The sequence below is a fragment of the Hyla sarda genome, chromosome 6 (genome assembly GCF_029499605.1).
Source record: "Hyla sarda isolate aHylSar1 chromosome 6, aHylSar1.hap1, whole genome shotgun sequence".
Classification (NCBI taxonomy): domain Eukaryota; kingdom Metazoa; phylum Chordata; class Amphibia; order Anura; family Hylidae; genus Hyla; species Hyla sarda.
Genome location: NC_079194.1, coordinates 68,270,384 through 68,295,028, shown reverse-complemented (window position 1 = coordinate 68,295,028; position 24,645 = coordinate 68,270,384). Strand labels below are relative to the sequence as shown.

At 42.6% G+C, this 24,645-nt stretch overlaps 1 protein-coding gene across 1 annotated transcript in view; it reads right to left on the bottom strand.

Moving 5' to 3' along the window:
- ATRIP (ATR interacting protein) overlaps positions 1-24,645 on the bottom strand; it is a 55,827-nt gene that overhangs the window by 5,528 nt on the left and 25,654 nt on the right. Inside the window, exons 6-12 of the mRNA XM_056524052.1 lie at positions 19,816-19,976; positions 16,120-16,200; positions 15,164-15,290; positions 13,097-13,735; positions 11,251-11,393; positions 7,230-7,321; positions 3,144-3,230 (exon numbers count right to left, since the gene is read on the bottom strand). Coding sequence (XP_056380027.1) covers positions 3,144-3,230; positions 7,230-7,321; positions 11,251-11,393; positions 13,097-13,735; positions 15,164-15,290; positions 16,120-16,200; positions 19,816-19,976 — 1,330 coding nt within the window. The remainder of the gene's footprint in view (positions 1-3,143; positions 3,231-7,229; positions 7,322-11,250; positions 11,394-13,096; positions 13,736-15,163; positions 15,291-16,119; positions 16,201-19,815; positions 19,977-24,645) is intronic.

The window sequence follows — 24,645 nt, the reverse complement described above, 5'->3', positions numbered from 1 at the left end:
GCCCACACAGGAACATTCCCATGTAGACCTTGCGCTGGATGTCACGGAAGCGGTAGCCTGTGGAGAAGGGAATCATATAGCATGACATGCCAAGAACACCCCCAGGATGGGTGGCAGGTAGACCTGACAGAGGAGGAATCTCAAAAGAAACCAGAGAGTCTGCCAGGAACGCAAAAGAGCTTGCACATTGTATGGCACTCAGTGGTAGGAGAGAACAGATTGCTTGAATATATCCCCCGTTTGTTTACAAGGGAACGTGACTCCCTGGCAACAACCTGCCACAGCGGTTTGCATATGCTCTAAGACAGTGAACAACAATGCAGGATTTAGGGATGCCAGAGTACCTAAGCTCATGTCTTGTGTATAGCAGGTCACACCAAATGGTCTGAGTGACCAAGGAAGATTGTGTTTTTATTATTATTTTGTGTAAAAGTATTATGCCATAATGTGGCTGGAAGGGAACATGGGGAACAGGGCGCCCTGCAAAATGCTGCCTGCGGAACCTCTCTTATGCAGGCAGACAGAAAGCCCCTGGAGCATCAATGGCTCATAGCAGCATGCTGTAGAAGCACCTGCTAAGCCGCCGCACAGCTCCGGGTAGGAGGGAGAGGGCAGAGGGAGGAGGAGCTGCCTGACGACCTGGCTCGTGCGGTGAGTCAGGAGAAGAATAGGGGAGGAGCTATGTGCCGCCAAGATCCCCCCCCCCCCCCAACTCCCGCTGGCTGAGCACCCTGGCGTGCAGCAGACCCGGCGCCGAGGTGAAGAGGTGACTGCTCCAGCCGGCGGGACATGCAGAAAATGTAACTTGGTATCTCCCGGCAGGGACAAAGTTAGAGCAGCTCCCTGGTACACCCCCCCCCCCCCCCACCCTACTAAAACCAGCATATGCAGCCGAAGCTGCATGAATAAAACAGCGAGGGTTAACACCTCGAACAGGGGTACACCGCCAGGCGCTGGTTGTTGGCAAGAAGGGGTTAATGGCCCATCCAGCAATGCACCATGCCCCTAGCTCACAGGTGGGGGATCAGGCAGCGCCATGCTCCAGTCGCCCCACGCTAGAGAAAACAACAAAGGAAAGAAAAACTAAACTGTAGATTGAAACTAGGAAAAAAATACAAAGGAAAAAAAGACCAGGCCTGGGGAGCTCCCAGACCTGTGTCTTTCCTCCTGCTGACACTAGCTAAAACTGATTACCTCCTTGCAGGTGGACAGGTATATCCTGCCAGGGAAGAGCCAACGTTTTTGCCTAGTGTCAGCAGCATATACCCATCAGTAAGGTGTCCCCCAATGAAGAGCGACTGAGAAATAAAAAAAATTGTGCCACCACATTCAAAGACCCGTAACTTTTTATTTTTGTAAGGAAAAAAGTTCATGATTCTATTGGTATTGTTTTTGGATACATATAACTTTCTGCCATTTTTTTTTTCTGTACAATGCTCACCATGCAGGACAAATAATGATATTTTATAGCTTGGGAAAAAACAGACATGGCATTATCAAAAATGTTTTACTTAATGTATTTCATTTTTTTTTTTTTTTTTTGGGGGGGTGGCGGCATATAAAGGCACATATAAGGCAGGCCTGGTGGCCTTCAGAAGCCATGTAAACCTATCAGCACCCAGTGATCTTGTTGCCAGACCACTGATGGAGGTCTCAAAACCCTGAAAATTCGACAAACGCAGAGGCCATGATTTGACTGCAGTGTTTAATGGGTTAGAGCACAAGGAACAGAGGTTTCTCTCTGGTCCTGGACGTTCGCACTGGAGTCTAGACATCGTTCTGACATCTGAGATCCCACGGGTCTCATGTGTTAGGCTGATAGTCTGCCACTGTAAAAAAAAAAAAAAACTGGCAGCTTAGCCCAAGTACACCATAAAAACACTCAGGCCGGTCACTAAGCTATGAATCCTACTCTATGATGTCATTCCTTAATGGGGCATAAGGGTACAACCCATTGGTGAACTGCTTTTAAAAGGATGCCTACTTAATATGCTGCCCTATTAAAAGTCTGTACTGCTAATTGTGAAAAATGGCACAAAAAAACTGAACTGTCTGAGGCATAAAAGCACAGAAAAAAACAACCTGCAGACTGTTAGGAGTTCAGTGTATTAATGAGGAACGTGCTCCCCCTACCTGTCCTGACCAATCTCTGCAGTCACCAATAGTTTGCCGTGTATGCACAAAAACACAGCAGCCTGTGTTCAGTGCTCCTATATGTCAAATAGCACAAGATTTTCATGTAGCATTTTGGCTACTAGTTGTACAGTTCTGTAGCTGTAACATTTTGCCATTATATGGGGCAGCATATTGAGCTGACAGATATGCTGCATTCCCATCTAAACATTTACATCTACAGCATATACCATACCTTTCTGATAGAGGCGGTTCCCCAACCTTTCCTGAGATCTAGGGCCCTCTCATTTGGAAGCCAAAAAAACTAAAACAAAGCAAGTGTTTTAAGCTTTTTCAAGTAACATGGATGTTAATGAGAATTGCGCAAACCATGTAACACTGTTTATGTAACTCATAAGTGTAATGCTGTTAACGTAATTCCCTTTAAACATAGTGGGCATAGAACCGCTGCTTTAGGCCGAATAGCACTATATCTCAGGATAGGTGTGGGACCTGCCATAAATGTCTACATGCAAATACCCCTTTAAAGGTAAATTTACACAACACTGGTAAAAAGTGACCCTGTCATTTAAACATGTCAAACGTTTTGATTGTTCAGAGCCTCAGTGTTGAGACCCCAACTGATCAGGAGAACGAGTGGGGAGAAGTGCACTATAGCGCACTTGGCTTCCCAATGAATGCGATCTTTGCCCCGCTGATCCATTATAAGTCTATGGGGCAGAGGGACACAATTCCCTACCAGCTGAGGAGTGAATAGTGCTTCTACACACCTCTCCGCAGTCATTCTCCTGATCGGTGGGTGTCTCAGCAAGAAGACCCCACACTTTTTTTTTTTAAAACAGGGAGACTTTAATGATGTAGTTTCTTTATAGCCCCTGCACAGGAACTTTTTTTCCCTAAAAACTTTGCAGAACATGTTTTGTACCTGCTGATAAAATGAATCTGCACAGTCAGAGTATGTTTCTTTAACATGGTTTTACAATCAGAACATGTAGAAAGTGTAAGCATACCTCTCTGTTACACACACATGTTACTCCAGATCTGGCAGAAAGAGAACTCGAGCCTTGGATGATCAGTTTATTTAAGAACCGAACCACCTAAACAAACAAGTAAAATAAGCAGAGATTAAAAGGAAAGAAAAAAAAAAAAAAAAAGCTGTGCAATTAAACTGATAATTTTGCACAACAATTGAACAACATTTATAAACAACATGCATACAGTACTGCAAACATATCCAACATATTAAATTAAAGTGCCTTAACCCCTTAGGGACAGAGTTTTTGCTTTAACATTTTTGTTCTCTCCTTCCAAAGGCCGCAGCTTTTTTTTTTTATGGGATTATTTTTTACTGGGAAGTTGGACGGGACCCTTCATTTTACCATAACATTTATTGACAACCTATTAAAATATTATTTGTAGGGTAAATGAAAAAAAAAATACATTCTGCCACAGTTTTTGTTTTATTTATTTTTTATTAACTATGCAGTAAAAACAACATGTATATCCAGCTAATCCACTTCACCGGTTAAAATACTGCCCTGGTGTTTAGCTAGGGCACAGTCCCCTGTCCACTTCATTGCTCAAGCACTACAAAAGTTCAAGACATCCAAAATATAGCATGCATTAAAGGAGTACTGCAGTGAGACAACTTATCCCCTATTCGCAGCATAGGGGATAGGTGTCTGATCGCAGGAAGTCCGACCGTTGTGACCCCCACAATGTCCCATATGGGGACCCGGCACTGCCTCAGGTCTGAGCAGCTAATGCTCGTCTCGTTGACCTCACTGAGGTAGATAACACACCCCCTCCATTCAGCTCTGTGGGAGTTCGTGCATCCGCGCCTTTCCCATAGATATATAAGGAGGGGGCGTGTCTGACACCTCATGCAATGGAGATCAGCGGCTGAGCGGGAGCGCCGTACAGGGGATTTCGGGGGGGGGGGGGGGGGGGGGTCTGATCGTTTGGACCCCCTGCGATCAGACACTTATCCCCTATCCGGTTGTGTGTCGCTGCAGTACTCCAATGCATAACAGGACAGAGTATAGATAAAAAAAAATTCCAGCATTTGGCCAGTGCTACACCTTTAACTATGGGAAAAAAAAAAAAAAAAAAAAGAATATGTTTGAAAAGAAAAAGTTCTGAGGGCCTTTATGCCACTGTGGGAGGTAAAGTTTTTATTTGTATATTTGTACCGTTTTGTGGTACACACCCTACTTCTGGAGGGTGAGGTGACCAAAAAATAACTTTTTTTTTTTTACACAGTTTTCACTGTACAGGATAGATATATATATCACATATTGTACTAGTTCTGGTATTTCCAGATGCAGCCGTACAAATTAGGTTTCAATAGATTGTATCTTTAGTCCATATTACATTTTTCCGACAGAATCCTGCATTTAGATATTGAACTAGTGTTTTTAGTAAGTTTATTAGAATTGTTTCTTCAGTAGAAACGCTAATTTTTATACTTTTTTCTCCTTCCGTGAAGCTTTGCCTGAAAGAGGAGAAACAGCACCTCTCTGAAGTACCTTCTCAAAATGTCCATTGAATGTGCCAATTCTTTTTAGGGCAGCACAATAGCAGGAATCATCCTGCTACAATAAATCCATCTATCAAGAGGTGAGACTGAGCTATGGGAATGCATATCCACTAGTAGGTGGACATTTTGAGAGTTAATCAAAACACCACGAGGGCAATCCATAATATCAAGTCTGTAACAAAAGTATCCAGACTGTACTTTTTTTTATTTTATTTTTTTTAAATAAAAGTAATGACTTATGCATCTTAAATAGGTGTAATACATTGTTAAACATCCACTTCAGCAAACAAGTAAGCACAATACTAGATGTAATAAACTAAAAATGGAAATTGAGGCTCAGGGTCTATGAATATTGGATTAAAATAGGTTTATTAAATAGTGTATATATTTATAAAGTGTGTGCCGAACCTCACAGGGCCCTTGTGGGTCAGCAAATACACAGAATAATATCAGAATTGTTAAATAAATATACAATATGGCAAATAAAACTGATAAAAACAGGTGAATAATATAAATATACAAATGACCACAGTTTCTATAAACCAGCTAATTATTTAGGAATTAATGAAGAATAGTCAGACCGAACTTGCAATCCAGGTAGTAAGCATTAATGGACTTAAGTAAAGTGCATAGTATAATAGTCACTGATAGGAATAGATACAATGATTATTCTTTGTTGTGGTCAATCACATTGTCTGTGAATATTTGTAATCCGAAACACAGGTTTGGCTCTTTATGCAGGGAGCCCGCTGCTAGAGACTATACCGTCTCAATAGTGTGCAGCGATGTAGAGATGAACTTGAAACATTGTTGGTAGACAAGACTTATAATGTTTGCATACAACTGTAAAAGGGCTTGATCCTCCTGAGTGGAGACCCGCTGCTAGAGATTATGCGGTCTCAGATATGTGCAGTGGGATTAATGGGCAAGTAAAACGGGGGACTGCAGCGCTTCAATATTACAGCATAGCTGTATCCATAGTACCTGGTGTGGCGCTGGTGGTCCCGGCTTCGTGTAGATGGTCGTTGCTGTTAGAGACACGGCCGTCTCAAATGATACAGCAAATAAAAGTAATAGGTCCGGTCTTCAGGATGTCTGTAGCGGCACTGATAATTCGCCTGGTGTGGCGTATCCTCGTGGCTCGGGTGTTGCGCACAGGTTTGATGCGCCGCAAATACAATAGTTCTGTCTCTGAAGTAAAGGCTGGATGGTGTGGCACTGAAAGTACAAGCTGGACGCGTTTCAAGTCCTCCATAGGACTTTTCCTCAGCAGCTAATGTCCTATGGAGGACTTGAAACACGTCCAGCTTGTACTTTAAGTGCCACACCATCCAGCCTTTACTCCACAGAAAGAACCATTGTATTTGCAATGCATCAAACCTGCGCGCAACGCCACAGCCACCAGGATACGCTACACCAGGCGAATTATCAGTGCCACTACAGACATCCTGAAGACCGGACCTATTACTATTATTTGCTGTATCATTTGAGATGGCCATGTCTCTAACAGCAACGACCATCTACACGAAGCCGGGACCGCCAGCGCCACAGCAGGTACTATGTATACAGCTATGCTGTAATATTGAAGCGCTGCAGTCCCCCGTTTTACTTGCCCACTAATCCCACTGCACATATCTGAGACCGCATAATCTCTAGCTGCAGGTCTCCGCTCAGGAGAATCAAGCCTTTTTACAGTTGTATGCAAACATTATAACTCTTGTCTACTAACATTGTTTCAAGTTCATCTCTACATTGCTGCACACTACTGAGACGGTATAGTCTCTAGCAGCAGGCTCCCTGCATAAAGAGTCAAACCTGTGTTTTGGAGTACAAATATTCACAGACAATGTGATTGACTACAACAAAGAATAATCATTGTATCTATTCCTATCAGTGACTATTATACTATGCACTTTATTCCATTAATGCTTACTACCTGGATTGCAAGTTCGGTCTGACTATTCTTAATTAATTCCTAAATAGATAGCTGGTTGATAGACACTGTGGTCACTTGTATATTTATATTTATATATTATTCACCTGTTTTATTTGCCATATTGTATATTTATTTAACAATTCTGATATTGTTCTGTGTATTTACTGACCCACAAGGGCCCTGTGAGGTTCGGCACACACTTTATACATATATACACTATTTAATAAACCTATTTTAATCCAATATTCATAGACCCTGAGCCTCAATTTCCATTTTTTAGTTTATTGCAGTATCCGACACCGTGGGTATAGTTGTCATTTGAATTGCTCGGGTCCCAGGACACTAGATGATAAGAGCCTCCTCTATATTTTGTGTAATACTAGATGTCCTGCTGCTAGTTCTAGTTAAGAGAAAAGAAGGGAACCCTGGTGTATTGGAGGGGGTGACCCAGCTAATGTTTCTACTGAGACAAAAGAGCTCTCTTACAGAAAGGGGCTTTGATAGCTTCTAACTTTTAGTAAGCTTTATCCCAGGCGAAGGTGACATCATGTAATTTTGTAATACATTGCATTAACATTTTTCTTCAAAACATAAATAAATGATTACATAAAAGTCTGCTACCTCGTGTTCCAATTGAAGCCACTGCTTCTCTGATGCTTGTTTATCCGGCTTAGAGATGATGTACGTATACAAGGCAAGCAGGAGACACTGCTCTACAATGACGTAAAACAGAATTAATCAATTGTAGCAAACTTACAAAACTCAAGGTAAAAAATAAATAAGAACAAACACGCACACGAGCGCGCGCGCGCACGCACACACACACACACACACACACACACACACACACCACCCCTACCCAGTAAAAAGCACACAGACATTAACCCTCAACAAAACTTCTGGGAAAATAAATAAATACAACAACAATATTAATAACAACCACAACAACGTGTCTGCACTCTAAAAATGTGTGAAATAAAATATATAGCCAAATTTTATCTGTCAATAGCAACCAATCACAGCTCAGCTTTCACTTCTTAACCCCTTAAGCACCAAGTCCAATTTGGCCTTAAAGGGGTACTCCGGTGGAAATTATTATTTTTTTTTTAAATCAACTGGTGCCAGAAAGTTAAACAGATTTGTAAATTACTTCTATTAAAAAATCTTAATCCGTCCAGTACTTATTAGCTGCTTTTTGGAACACAGTGCTCTCTGCTGACATCTCTGTGCATTTTAGGAACTGTCCAGAGCAGCATATGTTTGCTATGGGGATTCTCTCCTACTCTGGACAGTTCTTAAAATGGACAGATGTCAGCAGAGAGCACTGTGCTCGTGATTCAGCAGAGAGCTCTGTGTTCCAAAATAGGAGATTTTTTAACACTTATCGTAAAATCTCTTTCTCGAAGGATCCATTGGGGGACACAGACCGTGGGTGTATCTTGCCGTCTCTAGGAGGTGTGACACTATGGTAATAAAAAAAAGCCAGTTCCTCCCAGCAGGATATACCCACCTTCAGGCTCTGAGCTAGTCAGTTTAAGTTCCAGAACAATAGGAGGAGACCAATAGGTCAAGGAAAAACCCCAAACTGTCCGAGAACCAGAAGAAAAAAGATAACTGAACACACCCTCGGACAGAGAATCAAAGGAAAAAACCCAAAAAGGGCGGGAGCTTTGTCCCCCAATGGATCCTTCGAGAAAGAGATTTTACGATAAGTGTTAAAAAATCTCCTTTTCTCTATCGGCTCCAATGGGGGACACAGACCATGGGACGTACCAAAGCCATCCCTTGGGTGGGCAGATAAGTAATCAGGCAGACGGCCCATCCACTGCTGCTTGCAACACTTTACGCCCCAGACTAGCATCAGCCGATGCGAAGGTATGAACCCGGTAAAAACTTGAGAAAGTGTGCAAAGACAACCAGGTAGCCGCCTTGCAAATCTGCGAAGCCGAGGCTCCATTCTGGAGAGCCCAGGATGCCCCAACAGAACATGTGTAATGAGCCACAACCCTGAAAGGAGGAATCTTCCCCTTACAGCGATAGGCTTCCAAAATGGCGGACCGAATCCACCTAGACGACCTTCCGTAAGGACGAAAAAAGGAATCACACTGACAAAACGAAGAAGTGATGGAGAGATAAGACCGAACAGCCCGAACTACGTCCAGCTTGTGTAGTAAGCGCTCCTCAGGATGAGAAGGAGCCGGGCAAAAGGACGGGAGGACAATGTCCTCATTGAGATGAAAGCCGAGACCACCTTAGGTAAAAAGGAAGGGGCTGGCCCGAAAACGACCTTGTCCTGGTGGATCACCAGAAACGGAGAACGGCAGGAAAGAGCTGCCAATTCAGACACCCTCCTGATGGAGGTGATAGCCACCAGAAACGCCACTTTCCAAGAAAGGAGGCGGAGAGACACCTCTCTAAGGGGCTCAAAGGGTGCACCCTGGAGGGCACTCAGAACCAAATTCAAGTCCCAAGGAGGAGAGGGTGACTGATAAGGAGGAACAGCGTGCGCCACTCCTTGCAGGAAGGTCCGAACATGAGGATTAGAAGCCAGGGGCCGCTGGAAAAGAACCGCAAGGGTCGAAACCTGACCTTTAAGGGAACTGAGAGACAACCCCAGTTACACCCCCGACTGAAAAAAAAAAAAAAGGACAGAAGATGGGGAGCCGAGAAGTTCACCGGGGAGAAGTCCTGAGCTTCACACCAACGAAAATAAAACCGCCAAGTACGGTGGTAAATTCGTGCGGAGGAGGGCTTACGAGCCTAGACCATGGTGTGAATGACTTGGGAAGAGAACCCGCAGGCCCTCAAAACCGCGGTCTCAACCGCCACGCCAACAAATGCAGAAACTCTAAATTGGGGTGGAAAGAGGACCCCAAGAGAGTAGGACCGGGCGGAGCGGAAGGCGCAGAGGAGCGTCGTCCAGGAGCCCGACTACGTCGGCGTACCACGACCTTCGGAGCCAATCTGGAGTTACCAGAAAGGCAAGGACGTCCTCTGCCTTGAGCTTCCTCAGCACCCAGGAAGGATTGCATACACTGTTCAATGCTATGCCATAGCATAGCACTGCTCAGTGTTATCCGTGCTCTGTTGCTCCAGCCTGGATCTCAGGCATGGAGCAGCAGAGCAACGATCAGACGGCGGGAAGCAAGGTAAGAAGCCTCCCGCTGTCCTCTCAGCTGTTTGGGACAGCAGCGGCCCCGAGCAGCCCACTGAGCTAACCGGCAACAGTTTTCTCCCGTTTTAGATAACGCGATCAGCTTTGATCGAGGCATCTAAAGGATTAACACTCAACATCAGCCCGATGGGGGATGTCCGGTATTAGCCACGGGTCCTGGTTGCTGATAGCAACCAGGACCTGCCGGGTATGAAGCACGCTAAGCCTCTGAGCGCACGCTTCAAATACCAGGAGCCGGCGCAGGACTTAAAAATACGTCCTGCATCGTTAAGGGGTTAAAATTGTCATCTTCTGACCCCATAACTTTTTTACATTTCCACACACAGGGCTATATGAGGACTCATTTTATTTTTATATGTGACTTTTTGACTGCTTTTTATAAAAAAAATTATGAAATATGAAGTGACCAAAAATTTGCAATTTTGGATTTTTGGCATACACGTAAGAAAAAGGTAATTGATTGTGCGGTTTAGCTTACCATATATTTTAATAGTTCTGACATTCACGCACGCGGTGATATCACATCATTATTTTTATTACATTATTTTATTTAAAAAATGTGAAAGGGGGGGGGGGCGGTGTTCACTTAGAGGGCTAAACTATGCAATCTGACGAAGCAGGTTGTCCTACGAAACAGCTGTAGCACCAGTTACAGGAACATCCCGGCATTGTCGCCCGCTGCTAATTCAGCTGTATCTTGCACCATGCCACGGTTTTGATACTAAGCAATAAAGAATACCTACCTTTGAAGAGGGGTGAGTGCTATGCATTCGTTGTCTTTATATATCCATGTGAATTGAAGCGGTTTGTGCAGTATTGGAGCGAGCACCGCCTCCCCCCTGGATTACATTTCTCCAGCTGAATCTCATGCTTAACCAGAGTAGTTCAAGCCTTGCCCGCTTATATATAGTGCAGTGCCAGATGGACTTTGCCATTAAACAACACTTTAAAAAAAGGAAACTGACAGCAGATTCATTCAGACTAAACACAATACACAGGGTCGTATTGTGGGAGAACCCGATTACAAAGAGGTATCACTTATCCAGATCTGCATTTCAGTTACTGAGATACTTGCTGCATTTGCTGGTATTGCTTATTTGGAAATGGTTGGCAATGGAGGCAGGACCTAGCATACCCAGCTTCCCTGCCTCCATCCCCTCTGCAAAGATATGCCAGCACACTTCACATGGGTGAGAGGATGGAGACAGGGATGCTGGGTATCACCTCAATTGTGCAAAACTGGGCATTTTCAGATTAGTAATGCCGGCTTATACAACGGATATTTCTCTGGAACCGGACTGCGGATCCAGTTAAGTGATATCACACTGTAATCCAGCTCCCCAGAACTATAACCCAGTATATGGAGTTTAGTGCGGGTGAATCTGCTATCAGTTTCCCTTTAATGCAAATTTACCAAGTACTTACATTTTTTTGTTGTGGATTTTCAAGCATAGAGGGATAACTAACCTGAGCATGAACAAAAAAGTCCAGCTAGCCTTTCGTCATCTGCAAGAAGAGCCAACAGACGGACAGCATTGAGGGCCACAGAGAGGGAAGCCTCTGGAGATAGGCACTGGAGCAGCACAGGAGAGCTGAGCAATCCCTGAAACCTAAAAAAACAAGCTCTCTGAGCATGGGCAGTACAGAAAAAGCATTTAGAAGTAATATTGCTAAACTATTTTGCAGAAAAATATTATTCAGTGCACATCATATACTTTTTCTCCTTAAATAACTGAGCATAGATAATTATGCAATGGCATGTCTCAAACCATTCTCACATCCATTTTCCAATTAAGCAACATTACATTTACATTAAGAAAAAGGGAAATTTAAAGTTTTCACTTTTTAATGATGGTTCCCCTTTTTGGCCAGGGTTAAGGGTGCATGTCTGCATTTAGCTGTATGAAGGTCGTAAACCACTTTGTTTTATTACAGTTGAATCCTGTTTCTCTTAAGAAATAATCTCTTCTGTGTCTTTTTTTCATTAAAGCGCAACTGTCATCAAATCTGGGCCATATAACCTACACACAGCCTCTGTACCGTGTGCAGATTGTGTATTAGGCAGTGTTTTTACCTTCTGTCTGCCGTCCTTTATTACCGCAAAAACAGTTTTGATGGAAGCCGCACAAAGTCGGATAGGCGTGGCACGAGGTTCGCATTGCCCCGCTGCCGCCACGCCTATGCCCTGCACATCAGCGCTGGGACTGCTGTGTGATTGACACAAAGGTTCCAACGTATGCGCCCCTTCGCTTAACCCCCGTGCACGCTGCAGTGTTTGTCGTCATGCTCTGCTGTTCAAAAAAAAAAAAACTTTATTCAGATGTGCACCTTTATTATTACTATCCTCTTCTTTCTTCTTGCTGTGCCGGTGATCAGAGACGCGCGTTCTGTTGCTTCTATTCCCAATGCCCAGAGGCAGAGAGGAAGTGCGTTCCCCTGCCTCTAGCACTGGGCATGCGCACTGAGGACCTACGCGACGGGAGCAAGCGCTTGCCGTGACGACAAATGCCGCGGCGTACACGGGGGATAAGCGAAGGGGCTAATGCGCTTTGACCTGTGTGTCAATCACACAGCAGACCCAGCGCTCACGTGCAGGGGATAGGCGTAGCCATGGGGCTTTGCGAACCTCGCGCCATGCCTATCCAACTGTGTTCGGCTTCCATCAAAACAGTTTTTTGGGGTAATAAAGGACAGCAGACCGAAGGTAAAAACACTGCCTAATACACAATCTGCACACAGTACAGAGGCTGTTTGTAGGTTATATGGCCCAGATTTGATGACATTGCGCTTTAATGTTTGTCAAAGTGGCCCCTCAAAAAAAACTAACCTGCTTGTATGCAGCATGCAACTACTTATGTCTGTAAGGAGCTATAGATTTATGTGATGTCAACTTTTGCAGGACAAAGACAAAACGGGACTGCTGGACCATCCATGCTGGATGTGAAATGTAATGGTAGGTTTGCTGCAGGTACTTTTATTTATTATACCCTTGAACACCTTTACTTCATCTCCAGAGCTCATTCACACTATGGTGTAAGAAATGCAAGGACACCCATCATCACCAGTGATGGCAATGCAGTCCACATGGAATTCTGCCATGTTCAACTTTCTGTGGAGTTCAAAACAGAAAATTCCATCACAGAAATTCTGCAGTGTGCATGGTGAAGCACAATCCCAATGAAAATAATGGGAGTCTGCTGCACGAGAATTTTAGAGCATAATTTTTCCTCTTTGAACCTCCATAGTGTTAATGGGCCCTAAAGATTTATTCGAGAAAAAAAAAAAAAAAAAAAAAAAAAAAAACAATCATTACCTGGTCAACTGCTCAATGGAAGAATTTTCTGCCAGTGTCACCAGTATACGAAGCACCCGCTCTCGGATGGTTTCTCGCTTATAAGTGACAACAGTAGATGACAAAATAAGAACTAATTTTTTAAATAATGGATTCAACATTTGCTCCTCATTATCCAAATCTCTATTTATCACAGTATTAGTTTCTTTCTCAGCTTCAGATGATGGCAATGTACTTATCCGCAGCAAAGTGTCTACAACATCGAGGCTATGACACACCAGGCGATCCAGGATCTCAAGTGAGGCCAGCGCGAGCTCTGTGAATCGGGAGATAGCGTGCTCGGCGTTGGTCATGGTGCCGCTGTCCGTGCTGCCGGATGATATGGACTGACTATCAGAAGGACCAACGTCTGACTTTTCCAGAGCCTGGTAGTAGGTCGTAATATGATATTCAACAAGAGGCAACATGCGCAGAGCCCCAGCTAGCCGACACATTTTGTTGAGATGCACTGGTCCTCTCTGGCCTTGTGAGCCTTTCTTTTCCATATCTTCCTCACCCAAAGCAATTGAATTTAATGCAGAGATGGCCAACTTCTGACAGTCTTTCAGGGCTGCACATTGTAATGGAGACATAACACTGGAAGCTGATGTTCCTGAAGAGCTAAATAAAGAATACCAGTTACTAAACAGACACAAATACAACACACAATAACATAGTACAGCAACATTGTAAAAACACATGCACTATACTTTTTATGGTGCACACAGAATTTTTTACTTACATTTTCTTATTTTTAACTTAAAAAATATCTATGAACAGAAATAAAGTTTCTCTTAAGTAACAGACATGCAGCAACTAAAAAAGTCTGGCAGCTCCACATATGGCTCTGCAACAACGTATCTGTCTATGCAGAGTGTGCAGCTGCATGGAAATCGTGAGGTGCTAATCCAGCTCTCAGACCACGGCACACTCCAAAAAGAATGCAGAGATGGTTTATTTTTGCCCAGTCTTCCTGTTACCTGCATGTCTTGCCAGGATGCTTTCTGCTCTGGCCCGTCAATTAAGTGTTAAACCCAGATCGATCAGCTATACGGTGAGTGAGTGTTAGAAGGCTGTATTCCCTAGTTAACTTTGGCTAATATGTCAGCCCCAGTCATGGGGAGAAAAAAAAAAAAAAAAACACTAATAATAATTACAGATGACAGACCGGTAGATAGAATGAAATGCAATGCAAAATGGGGAAAAAATGCATGCACATAAACAGCAACCAAATTCCAAAGCAAGACTTAACCTCATCCCCAATATGTATATCCTATATATAACAAAACATTACGCCATTACGAGCTAACACACTGCTGGGATGTACAAGTAGCAGCGCGCATGCGTGGTGTACTCGCACACGTCGCGCCCTCTCCCACTGCTCCCTGAGCTAGGCCGAGAGCAGCCCTGATTTGAGCGAGTATACTGTGCACGGCAACTGGCCCATGGCAGTGTCTCTGCTCACAGTGGCAGATTGCGGGCACATCTGAGACACTGTAGGGGGTCCATCGTGGATACAACCGAGGTTTCTAGAGCACCACTGAGGGATACATAGTTACATAGTAATGTTTGCAGGTATTTTTTTGTTTCAACCATTGCATTGTAATTTTGCGTATTCTTTTTTAAAAATTGCAAATGATAAATTAATGACTACATGTAAAGTGACCTACAAAGAAAAGTCTTCAGAAATCACTAATATTGCAAGTAAAAAAAAAAAAATATGCACAAAAACCCACACAAATTAGACCACACACAATCACACAAAAAATATATCAATACATAAAAATGCATAAATCTCCCATTATGTGCTTAGAAAAAACAAACATGAACACTGCATTTTTTTTTTCTTTCGTTTTACACAGTGGTCTCAAACTGTGGCCCTCCAGGTGTTTCAAAACCTCAACTCCCATGATGCCCAGACAGCAAGCATGCTGGGAGTTAAAGTTTTGCTACATCTGGAGGGCCACAATTTGAGACCACTACTTTCAGTTTCCTACAAGAGAAAAAAAAATATATAAAATCAAGATATGACGATTGATCTCTGCTCACTTGTTTGATTGGGTTCTCTGTATAGAAGATGCTTTCGCACCCCCCACATCACTGCTGAGGAGGTGGCAGAGACCAGGAGGACCAAGAGACTCCGACTGTTGCATTAAAGTACTTAGAAGTACAGAACCTGTTGGGGGGGAGGGGAACAAAGAAAAAACCCTGAATACATCATGTAATATATATATATATATTATTATATATTTTTTTTTATATAGCTTGATGTTTTTGTTCCTTAAAACTCAGCTCTACTTGTAGCGAGCTCATACTGGACTGCTTTTACAGCAATTACATAACATGCTTATTATAGTTTAGTGATCTCCAAATGGTGGCCCTCCATCTGCTGCAAAACTACAACTCCCAGCATGCCAGGTAACAGCCAATGTTTTAGACTAATGGGCACATCATGCTGCTCTTTTTGCTGTAAGGAGCATTTTGTGTACAGTGCATATATTAAACAGGGAATTCCTTTATACACACACAAGGTGGAGTTCCACATTTATTTCTACTGCTCTTTTTTTTATTGACGCCTGATAATGTAACAATGTCCAATAGAAGAAATAAAAACAAAGCACAAAAACCATATCATATTTCCTAATTTCTCATTTTACTATATAAATCTTAAAATAACCTTAAAGTTTTACAGTTACCGTTCTAGCTACTAGCCCTAAAACTAAGCTAAATAGTTGTAGAATGAATCCTGGCCCTCAGGAGATTATCTTTTGACAAAGCTTTGATTTTATTTAGGCAAATGACATGAAACAAGTGACGCCTTGACATTAATCTACCCTAAGCTTGTTAATGTTTTCTATTGAGACCAGCAGAGCTGAGAATACCAATGTGAGATATAACTCAGGTAGTAATTCAGAATCAATACAAGATAAGAAGTTCTATGTTTCCAAGGATAATCCACTTGTTCGGAATAGATTGTGTGTATACAATTTAGAAGTGGTACGCACCTTGCCTGTCCATACTCTGTTTGCAGTAAGAAGCAGAAAATACTTTGGCTTGTCTGACTGCTGCATTTATAGCTTCAATGTCTACAAGGAAAAATACAATGTCTGCTTTTAGTCATTAAATTACTTGTTAAAGTATAACAAAATGTGAAAGGAACACTGTCACCTTGATCCCCCACACTTAACCCTATACACTGGGTTATTGTGTGGGTGACCAGGAATCCAAAGAGGGGTCACTTACTATAATCAATGCTGTAGTTCCCAAAATATTGGCTGGCGAAGTTCCCCTTCTGGATTCAGGGAGTCGTGCGCAGGAGGCGGGGCCCCGCCAGCTGGCCGCCCCTGCTTCTTTCAGTCTTCTCCATCAGTTGTCCTTTTAGTTAGCATATTCATGTTCTGCGACTCCACGTCCTAGTTACGCGAGACGCATGTCACGAGAGCACTGGGCATTGGAAGCTCTACAGCTCCCCCACCCCTCTACAGCTCCCCCACCCCTCTACAGCTCCCCCACCCCTCTACAGCTCCCCCACCCCTCTACAGCTCCCCCACCCCTCTACAGCTCCCCCACCCCTCTACAGCTCCCCCACCACTCTACAGCCCCCCCACCACTCTACAGCTCCCCCACCACTCTACAGCTCCCCCACCACTCTACAGCTCCCCCACCACTCTACAGCTCCCCCACCACACTACAGCTCCCCCACCACACTACAGCTCCCCCACCACACTACAGCTCCCCCACCACACTACAGCTCCCCCACCACACTACAGCTCCCCCACCACACTACAGCTCCCCCACCACACTACAGCTCCCCCACCACACTACAGCTCCCCCACCACACTACAGCTCCCCCACCACACTACAGCTCTCACACGACTTTCAGCAGTCAGAGCTCAGGACATGAGAGCTGTTTGTAAACTGCCGGCGCATGTGCTCTACCGACAGAGCCCAGCGCTCACGTGACCTGCGACTCACGTCACTAGAACGTGGAGTCGCAGAACTAGAATATGCTAAATAAGGGGACGGCTGATTGAGAAGACTGAAAGAAGCAGGGGCGGCCAGCCGGCGGGGCCCAGCCTCTCGCGTGCGATTACCTGAATTCAGAAGGGGAACTTCGCCAGCCAATATTTCGGGAACCACAGCACCGATTATAGTAAGTGACCCCTCTTTGGATTCCTGGTCACCCGCACTATAACCCAGTGTATTGGGTTTAGTGTGTGTGATCAGGGTGACAGTATCTACATTTTTAGAGGAAAACTAAGTAAAAAGAGAACATCTCACTGTGGGCTAGTGGAGCAAATAGGTCCTCTAAATAATGCAGGAAATTACTACTGAATATTTATTACATCATCTTTTGGGAGAGATGTCAAAAGATGCTTGATGCTACCATAGCAGAGGAAATCCCAGTATTTGTTACGCGATTGGTTGGCCCCCATTAATCCGATACTTATGAGCTATAAAAAACTGAGCTCAATGCTTATATTTATGCAATGAACTAAATAACCCTGTAAACTGAGCCCCAAAATTGTATGAAGTAATGCTCTTAATTTTGATGTTTGTCTAAGCAGAGGATTTGGACTTCAGTACGAGAAAAACAAAGCTCTCACAACTATACAGATGGAACAAAAATAACTGCAAAGAATGTTGGACCTAATACCACACGGTGTTCCAAAATTCACATTAAAGTCTATTCATGTAATAGAAAATTGTGAGACCATGAAGACCCCAGTGATAGTTAGAACTAAAAGGGCTGCAGGGTTGTCATGCAATATCATTAAAAGGGTTCTCCACCCTGGCTATTTTCTGTTGAAGTTTGGTCTCTCAAATTACACATCCCATAGTTCCATGTTTGTAAGTGTGAGGTCACTTTCCTCCCTCCCACACACCAATTGAAACACAAATGAGCTGCATCCATTCAAAAGACTAGTGTTTTCTAACCAGGGTGCCTCCAGCTGTTGCAAATTGATCTCTCTCCCACCCAGCGGTCACCCCACCAATTGAAGCAGGACAGGCTCTATTTGCACACCTGACTAGTGATGTCATGTCTCGACACATTGCGACCTGGGAAACACCAAGACCTGAGTAATTTTGTATGCTGTTACAAATAAATATTGGGGTGAAAATCACAGAACTGCGAGACCATCGTCACACATTACATACACTATATTATGAATTACACTAACTTTACAGCCCCTGTAGCATAGTCAAATAAAAAAAAATCCTGGAACACCCCTTTAACCCCTTAAGGACTCAGCATTTTTCAGTTTTTGCATTTTTGTTTTTTCCTCCTTACCTTTTAAAAATCATAACACTTTAAAATTTTCACCTAAAAATGCATATTATGGCTTTTTTGTGCCACCAATTCTACTTTGCACTGACAGTCATTTTACCCATTGTACGACAAAATTGAAGAAAAAAACGCAATTTTCTAACTTTTAAGGGCTTCCGTTTCTACGCAGTGTATTTTTCGGTAAAAAGGACACATTCTGTAGGTCAATATAATTAAAATGATACCCTACTTATATTGGTTTGATTTTGTCGTACTTCTGGAAAAAATCATAACTACAGGAAGGAACATTTATATGTTTAAAAATGTCCTCTTCTGAACCCTATAACTATTTTTCCACTCATTTTGTGCGCCGTGATCTGATGTTTTTATCGGTACCATTTTTTGTTTTGATTGGACTTTTTGATCGCTTTTTATTCTTTTTTTAATGGTATAAAAAGTGACCAAAAATACGCTATTTTGGACTTTGGAATTTATTTACGTGTACGCCATTGACCATGCGGTTTAATTAACAATATATTTTTATAGTTTAGACATTTACGCACGCGGCAATATCACATAGGTTTATATTTATTTTTACTTACATTGGTTTTTTTTTGGTCGGTTTTTTTATGGGAAAAGGGGGGTGATTCTGACTTATTAGGGAAGGGGTTAAAATCACATTTATTAACACTTTTTTTTTTTTGCAGTGTTATAGCCCCCATAGGGGGCTATAACACTGCACACACTGATTTCCTACACTGATCACTGCCATGCATTAACATGGCATTGATCAGTGTTATCGCCGCTCGACTGCTCCTGCCTGGATCTCAGGCACGGAGCAGTCATTCGGCGATCAGACACGCAGGAGGCAGGTAGGGATCCTCCTGGTGTCCTGCAAGCTGTTCGGGACACAGTGATTTTACTGCAGCGGTCCCGAACGAGCTGCCGGGATGCTTTTGGTTTCACTTCAGATGCAGCGGTTAACTTTGATCGCCACATCTAAAGGGTTAATACCGGGCATCACCACGATCGGTGATGTCCGGTATTAGCCGCGGGTCCCGGACGTTGATGGCCGCCAGGACCGACCTGATATGGTGACCCCACGTTATATGGCGTCCCCGCGTCGTTAAGGACACATGATGACAATACACTGTGTTGTATTACATCTCATGGTTCTATAATTATTAATATAGAATATTAGTTCTAGTGAGGTTGAAAGTTATCCCTGTCAAAAACTAGAAAGTAATGCACAAGCAAACCTCCGTTATGGTGCTATCCAACTTACATCACCACAATCCACCATACTGAATATACTAAAGTTGGGAGTATTTTTTTTTCTCTCAAACCGGTCTGTCACACATAAAAGTCCACTAGTGGAGCCTAAAATAAGAGAAGATTGCATGAAGGATGAGGCACCATTGCATAATCTTACCCGTCTTAGCTGGCAGATGAATGAGCAGAGGAGATACAGGCGTATGGGGTTTAAGGCTGGTACTGGCCCTAAAAGACTCCTTGGTGGGGAAATTGCTCTTCCCTGGTTGTGGCGAAGAACATGATTCAAGCTTCACTGACACAGACGGACTCTTCTTGGGACTACATAGCAAAAAATAAAAATACATTAAAAAAATTGTCCTCCAATTATAATTTTTTTTTTGCTGTACATGGTAATTATGTTGCGATCTGTAGTCGGTTGTTTGAGTGGTATTCCCACAATCAAGAGATACCCTATATCAACAAAATAGGGGAGCCTTACCGATCACCCCAACAGAGCCATCACCATCATTCATTCTCTACAACAGTGGTCTCCAACCTGGGGACCTCCAGATGTTGCAAAACTTCAAATCCCAGCATGCCCGGACAGCCGTTGGCTGTCCGGGCATGCTGGGAGTTGTAGTTTTGAAACATCTGGAGGTCCGCAGGTTGAAGACCACTGCTTTACAGAGTGGTGCTTTGCAATGTTCAGCTTCCAAACATTGCTCGATAGAGCATGAATGAAGTGGTGACTGTGCATGCACGATCCGCTCCTTTCATTCTGGGGACATTTCTCCACTTTTCCAGTGATCCTATGGACAGAGGAGAACTTTAAATTGTGGGAATACCACTTAAAACTGGCAGTAAAATATACAAATATAAGTTCTCAAATGTCAACAAATTAAAAAAGGGTTTCTTTTGAGGGTAGGGACAAGCGTAGCGCATCCGCAGCAGGTCTCCTGCAGCTGAAACTCTGCTTGCGGATTTTCCACTGGGGAATTCTGCAAGTGGAATCCACTGACTTTAATGGATAGCAACATAGTCTGCAATCCGGAATATCAGATTCCAGAGACCTGCTGAGGATGTGCTATGCGTTTCCCTACCCATAAAGGATTTTTCTGTGCCTTTTCCCCCCCTTTAATGAAGTGAATGGCAGCTGAGGTGCGGTACATGGCCACCACACAATGTCCGGAGCCACCTACTCCCAGCTGCGTTTAGCTGTTTGCCAGAGCCTCAGTATCTGCAATACACAGTAATCAGCCCCGTTTCAGACCTGCATGAGGCTGGGTACAAATCACGTACTTGCCATACTGTTTTCAATCCGTTTTTCTAAAGAAAACCGTATGGCAAAAAAACGGATGGAACTGTATAGGAAAAAGTAAACCGTAGGCGTTTTTAAAAAGTATACTGTTTTTAAAAGTGCATACAGTTCCGTCAGTTTTTATAGAAAAAAACAAAAAACATATGTTTTTGAAAATTTGGTCAATTTTTGGGTGGGGACTTTAGGATGCAAATGCACATGTGCAAAGTAAAAACCGTAAACTTTTTCCCGTATGGAACCGTGTACATGTGCATTTCCCATTGACGTCCATGTTAAAAAAAACGTATGCGGTTGCAGTACGGTTTTTAAACCAGAGACAAAATCATGGTCAACCATGGTTTTGACTCCGGTTTAAAAACCGTACTGCAACCGCATATTGATAAAAAGGAGATTTTTTTGTACGCACCATAAAATCTCTTTCTCGTAGCTTTCATTGGGGGACACCTAACTGATGGGTATATGCTCTTGCCACTAGGAGGCGCTGACACTAGGAAAAAGAAAAGTCGGCTCCTCCCTGGCAGGATATACCCGCCCACCCGCAGTGAAGCAAACCGTACTGCAACCGAATACTGATGAAAACTACAGATCATGAGAATGAGCCCTCATACCGCCCCATATACAGAAAAATTTGAAAGTTATAGGTGGTCAAAATAGGGCAATTTCAAACATACTAATTTTGTTAAAATGGTTTGAGATTTTTTTTTTTTTAAGTGGTTTTGTAGAAAAGCATATAACATGGGTTTCATTTTAATCGTATTGACCCACAGAATAAAGCAAACATGTAATTTTTACCGGAAAGTGTACAGCGTGAAAACAAAACCTTCCAAAACTTGCTAAATTGCGGTTTTCTTTTAAATTTTCCCACATAAACAATATTTGTTTGGTTGCGCCATACATTTTATGGTAAAATAAGTGATGTCCTTACAAAGTACAATTGGTGACTCAAAAAAACAAGCCCTTATATGGGTCTGTGGATGGAAATATAAGAGAGTTATGATTTTTAGAAGGCGAGGTGGAAAAAACGAAAATGCTAAAATAAAATTTGTCTGGTCCTTAAGGCCAAAATGGGCCTGGTCCTTAAGGGGTTAAGAAAAAAAACTTATAAGTTTGTAACTTTTCATTCCATTATGAATTAAGTTTCCCTTGTTTGATTGAAATTCCAAGAAAAAAACTGGGCAAAGTCAAAAACTGTATAGTGCAAACTGGATGGAAGCGTACGCTTCCCAATGACTTCCATGTTTCAAAAAAATAAATAAATAAAAAACGTATACGATTTCAATACGTTTTTTTTTTCACCCAGAGCAAAAACAGTGGTAGGCTATGGTTTTGGGTACGGGAAAAAATGGACAAAACCATACAAGACGCAAAACGGATGCAACCGGATGCATCGTTTGGCATACAGTTTTCAATACGGTTTTCAAATTGAAAACATATACGGGAACTTAAGCTGCTCAGACAGTTCAGATATTTGTCATCACCATAATAAACACAAGCTCGACTTCATGGGAAGAAGCCAACGCAAGACACCTCTGATGAGAGCTTACCCTGTGCTGGAACAAAGGATCGAGCAAGTACAGACCCAGCATACCATATACTTTCTTTCCTCTCAACATCTGCAGTCTGGGACAGCTTAAGTAGAGACCCCCCCCCCCCCCCCCCCCAAACAAGAACGACAACCATTAGAGGTTTTTATGACTAATGTGTATAGCCAACATATGACATCAAGGCCGGGCTTGCAATGACACATCTTTTCAGAAATTAATGTGTTTTAGGTGATTATGTTAATACCTTTTTCTCAATAAAAAGTGTGAATAAAAAGTGTAAAAACAAAAAAGATCAACGTCAGTCATTTTACCTCCTTCATGTGTTCTTTATCCATCAGATACCCAGATTCTCCCAAGGGAAGTAACCTCTATTGTTCCCTTCTAATATAGCAGCTACCCCCTCACTGCTCTGAGCTACTGTCTATGGCACGGACGTCATTGCAGTTACCATTCTGGCGCCAGTCGTTCCAATTAGTTTTAAAGTAAATGGAGATTTTAACTGTTTTCGGTTTAATTAGGTGTGAATGAGGTAAGCGGTTTTGCCAGGCGGCTGTGAGCGTGTAGAGAACGATGCTATATTACATTATGAGATATTCAGAGTAATTCAGAAATACATACTACATTCAGAAAGTTCACAACATATTTTGCATAATTTCAAGAGGATTTACCGTACCTTATTTCAGCACGCTAGAATACCATTTTTAGTTTGACATTTTAAACAAGGTTTAACATTTTTACATCAATCTGACACAGTATTAACACTGCCCCAAATCTAACTGAAAACACCCCCTAAAGATAGAAAATAAACTAATAATTATAATAATAATAATATTATAACAAAATATAATTAAAAAAATAAATAAGGAAAAATTAAAAAAAAAATGATAAAAGTACCTTTTAATACAAATTAGCATAAATGCTGTCCCTATTAAAAAAGGATAGTCCTGCGGAATTAAAGGGGTACTCCCCTGGAAAACTTTTTTTTTTAATCAACTGGTGCCAGATTTGTAAATTACTTCTATTAAAAAAATCTTAATCCTTCCAATACTTATCAGCTACTGTATGCTCCACAGGAAGTTCTTTTCTTTTTGAATTTCCTTTCTGTCTGACCACAGTGCTCTCTGCTGACACCTCTGTCCATTTTAGCAACATTTCAGAGCAGGATAGGTTTTCTATGGGGATTTGCTCCTGCTCTGGACAGTTCCTGATATGGACAGAGGTGTCAGCAGAGAGCACTGTGGTCAGACAGAATGAAAATTCAAAAAGAAAAAACTTCCTGTGGAGCATACAGCAGCTGATAAGTACTGGAAGGATTACGATTTTTAAATAGAAGTAATTTACAAATTTGTTTAACTTTTTGGCACCAGTTGATTTAATAAAAAAAAAATAAAAAAAAGTTTTCCAGTGGAGTACCCCTTTAAGGCTTATGCATTAGCAAAAACACCTAGACACTGTGGGTATCAGCTAACACACTGTTTCCCCAAACAGTGTGTCTTCAGATGTTGCAAAACTACAACCCCCAGCATGCCTGGACAGCCTTTGGCTGTCCAGGCATGCTGGGGGTTGTAGTTTTGCAACAGCTGGAGACACACTGTTTAGGAAAACACTGATCTAGCAGAAATGTAACAAAAACTAGAAAGCAGAGACTGGATTATGTTACATTAACTGCTCTAAGAAAAGTACAAAAATCTATGCTAAAATCAAAAGTTATTATCTATCCACAAGTTTGGGGCTAACTATCTTATTATTCAGGGTCCTAGTGCTGGGACCCCCACCAATCATGAGAATGGTGGTCATTTGCCTGACCACTAAATAAAATGGAGCAGCAGCTCTTAATGTTGACCACAGCTCCATCTACTATCTATGGGACTTCTGAACACAGTCAAGTTCAGGGCTTGGCAACATTTAGAAGTTCCATAGAGAATAAGAAGGATGCACGCCACCACTTGATTCACTTTTTGGACATTTGACCTCTTTAACTCTTGATAGGTGGGGGTCTCCACAGCCAGGTCCCCATCAATAAAAAGGGCAAATCAAGCTACAGTGCACATCCTCAGCCACTGCACCATTCATTCTCTACGAGACTTCTCTGAGCGGTGGTCGAGAATGAGCCGCTTCTCCATTCACTCAGGGGACACGTGATAAC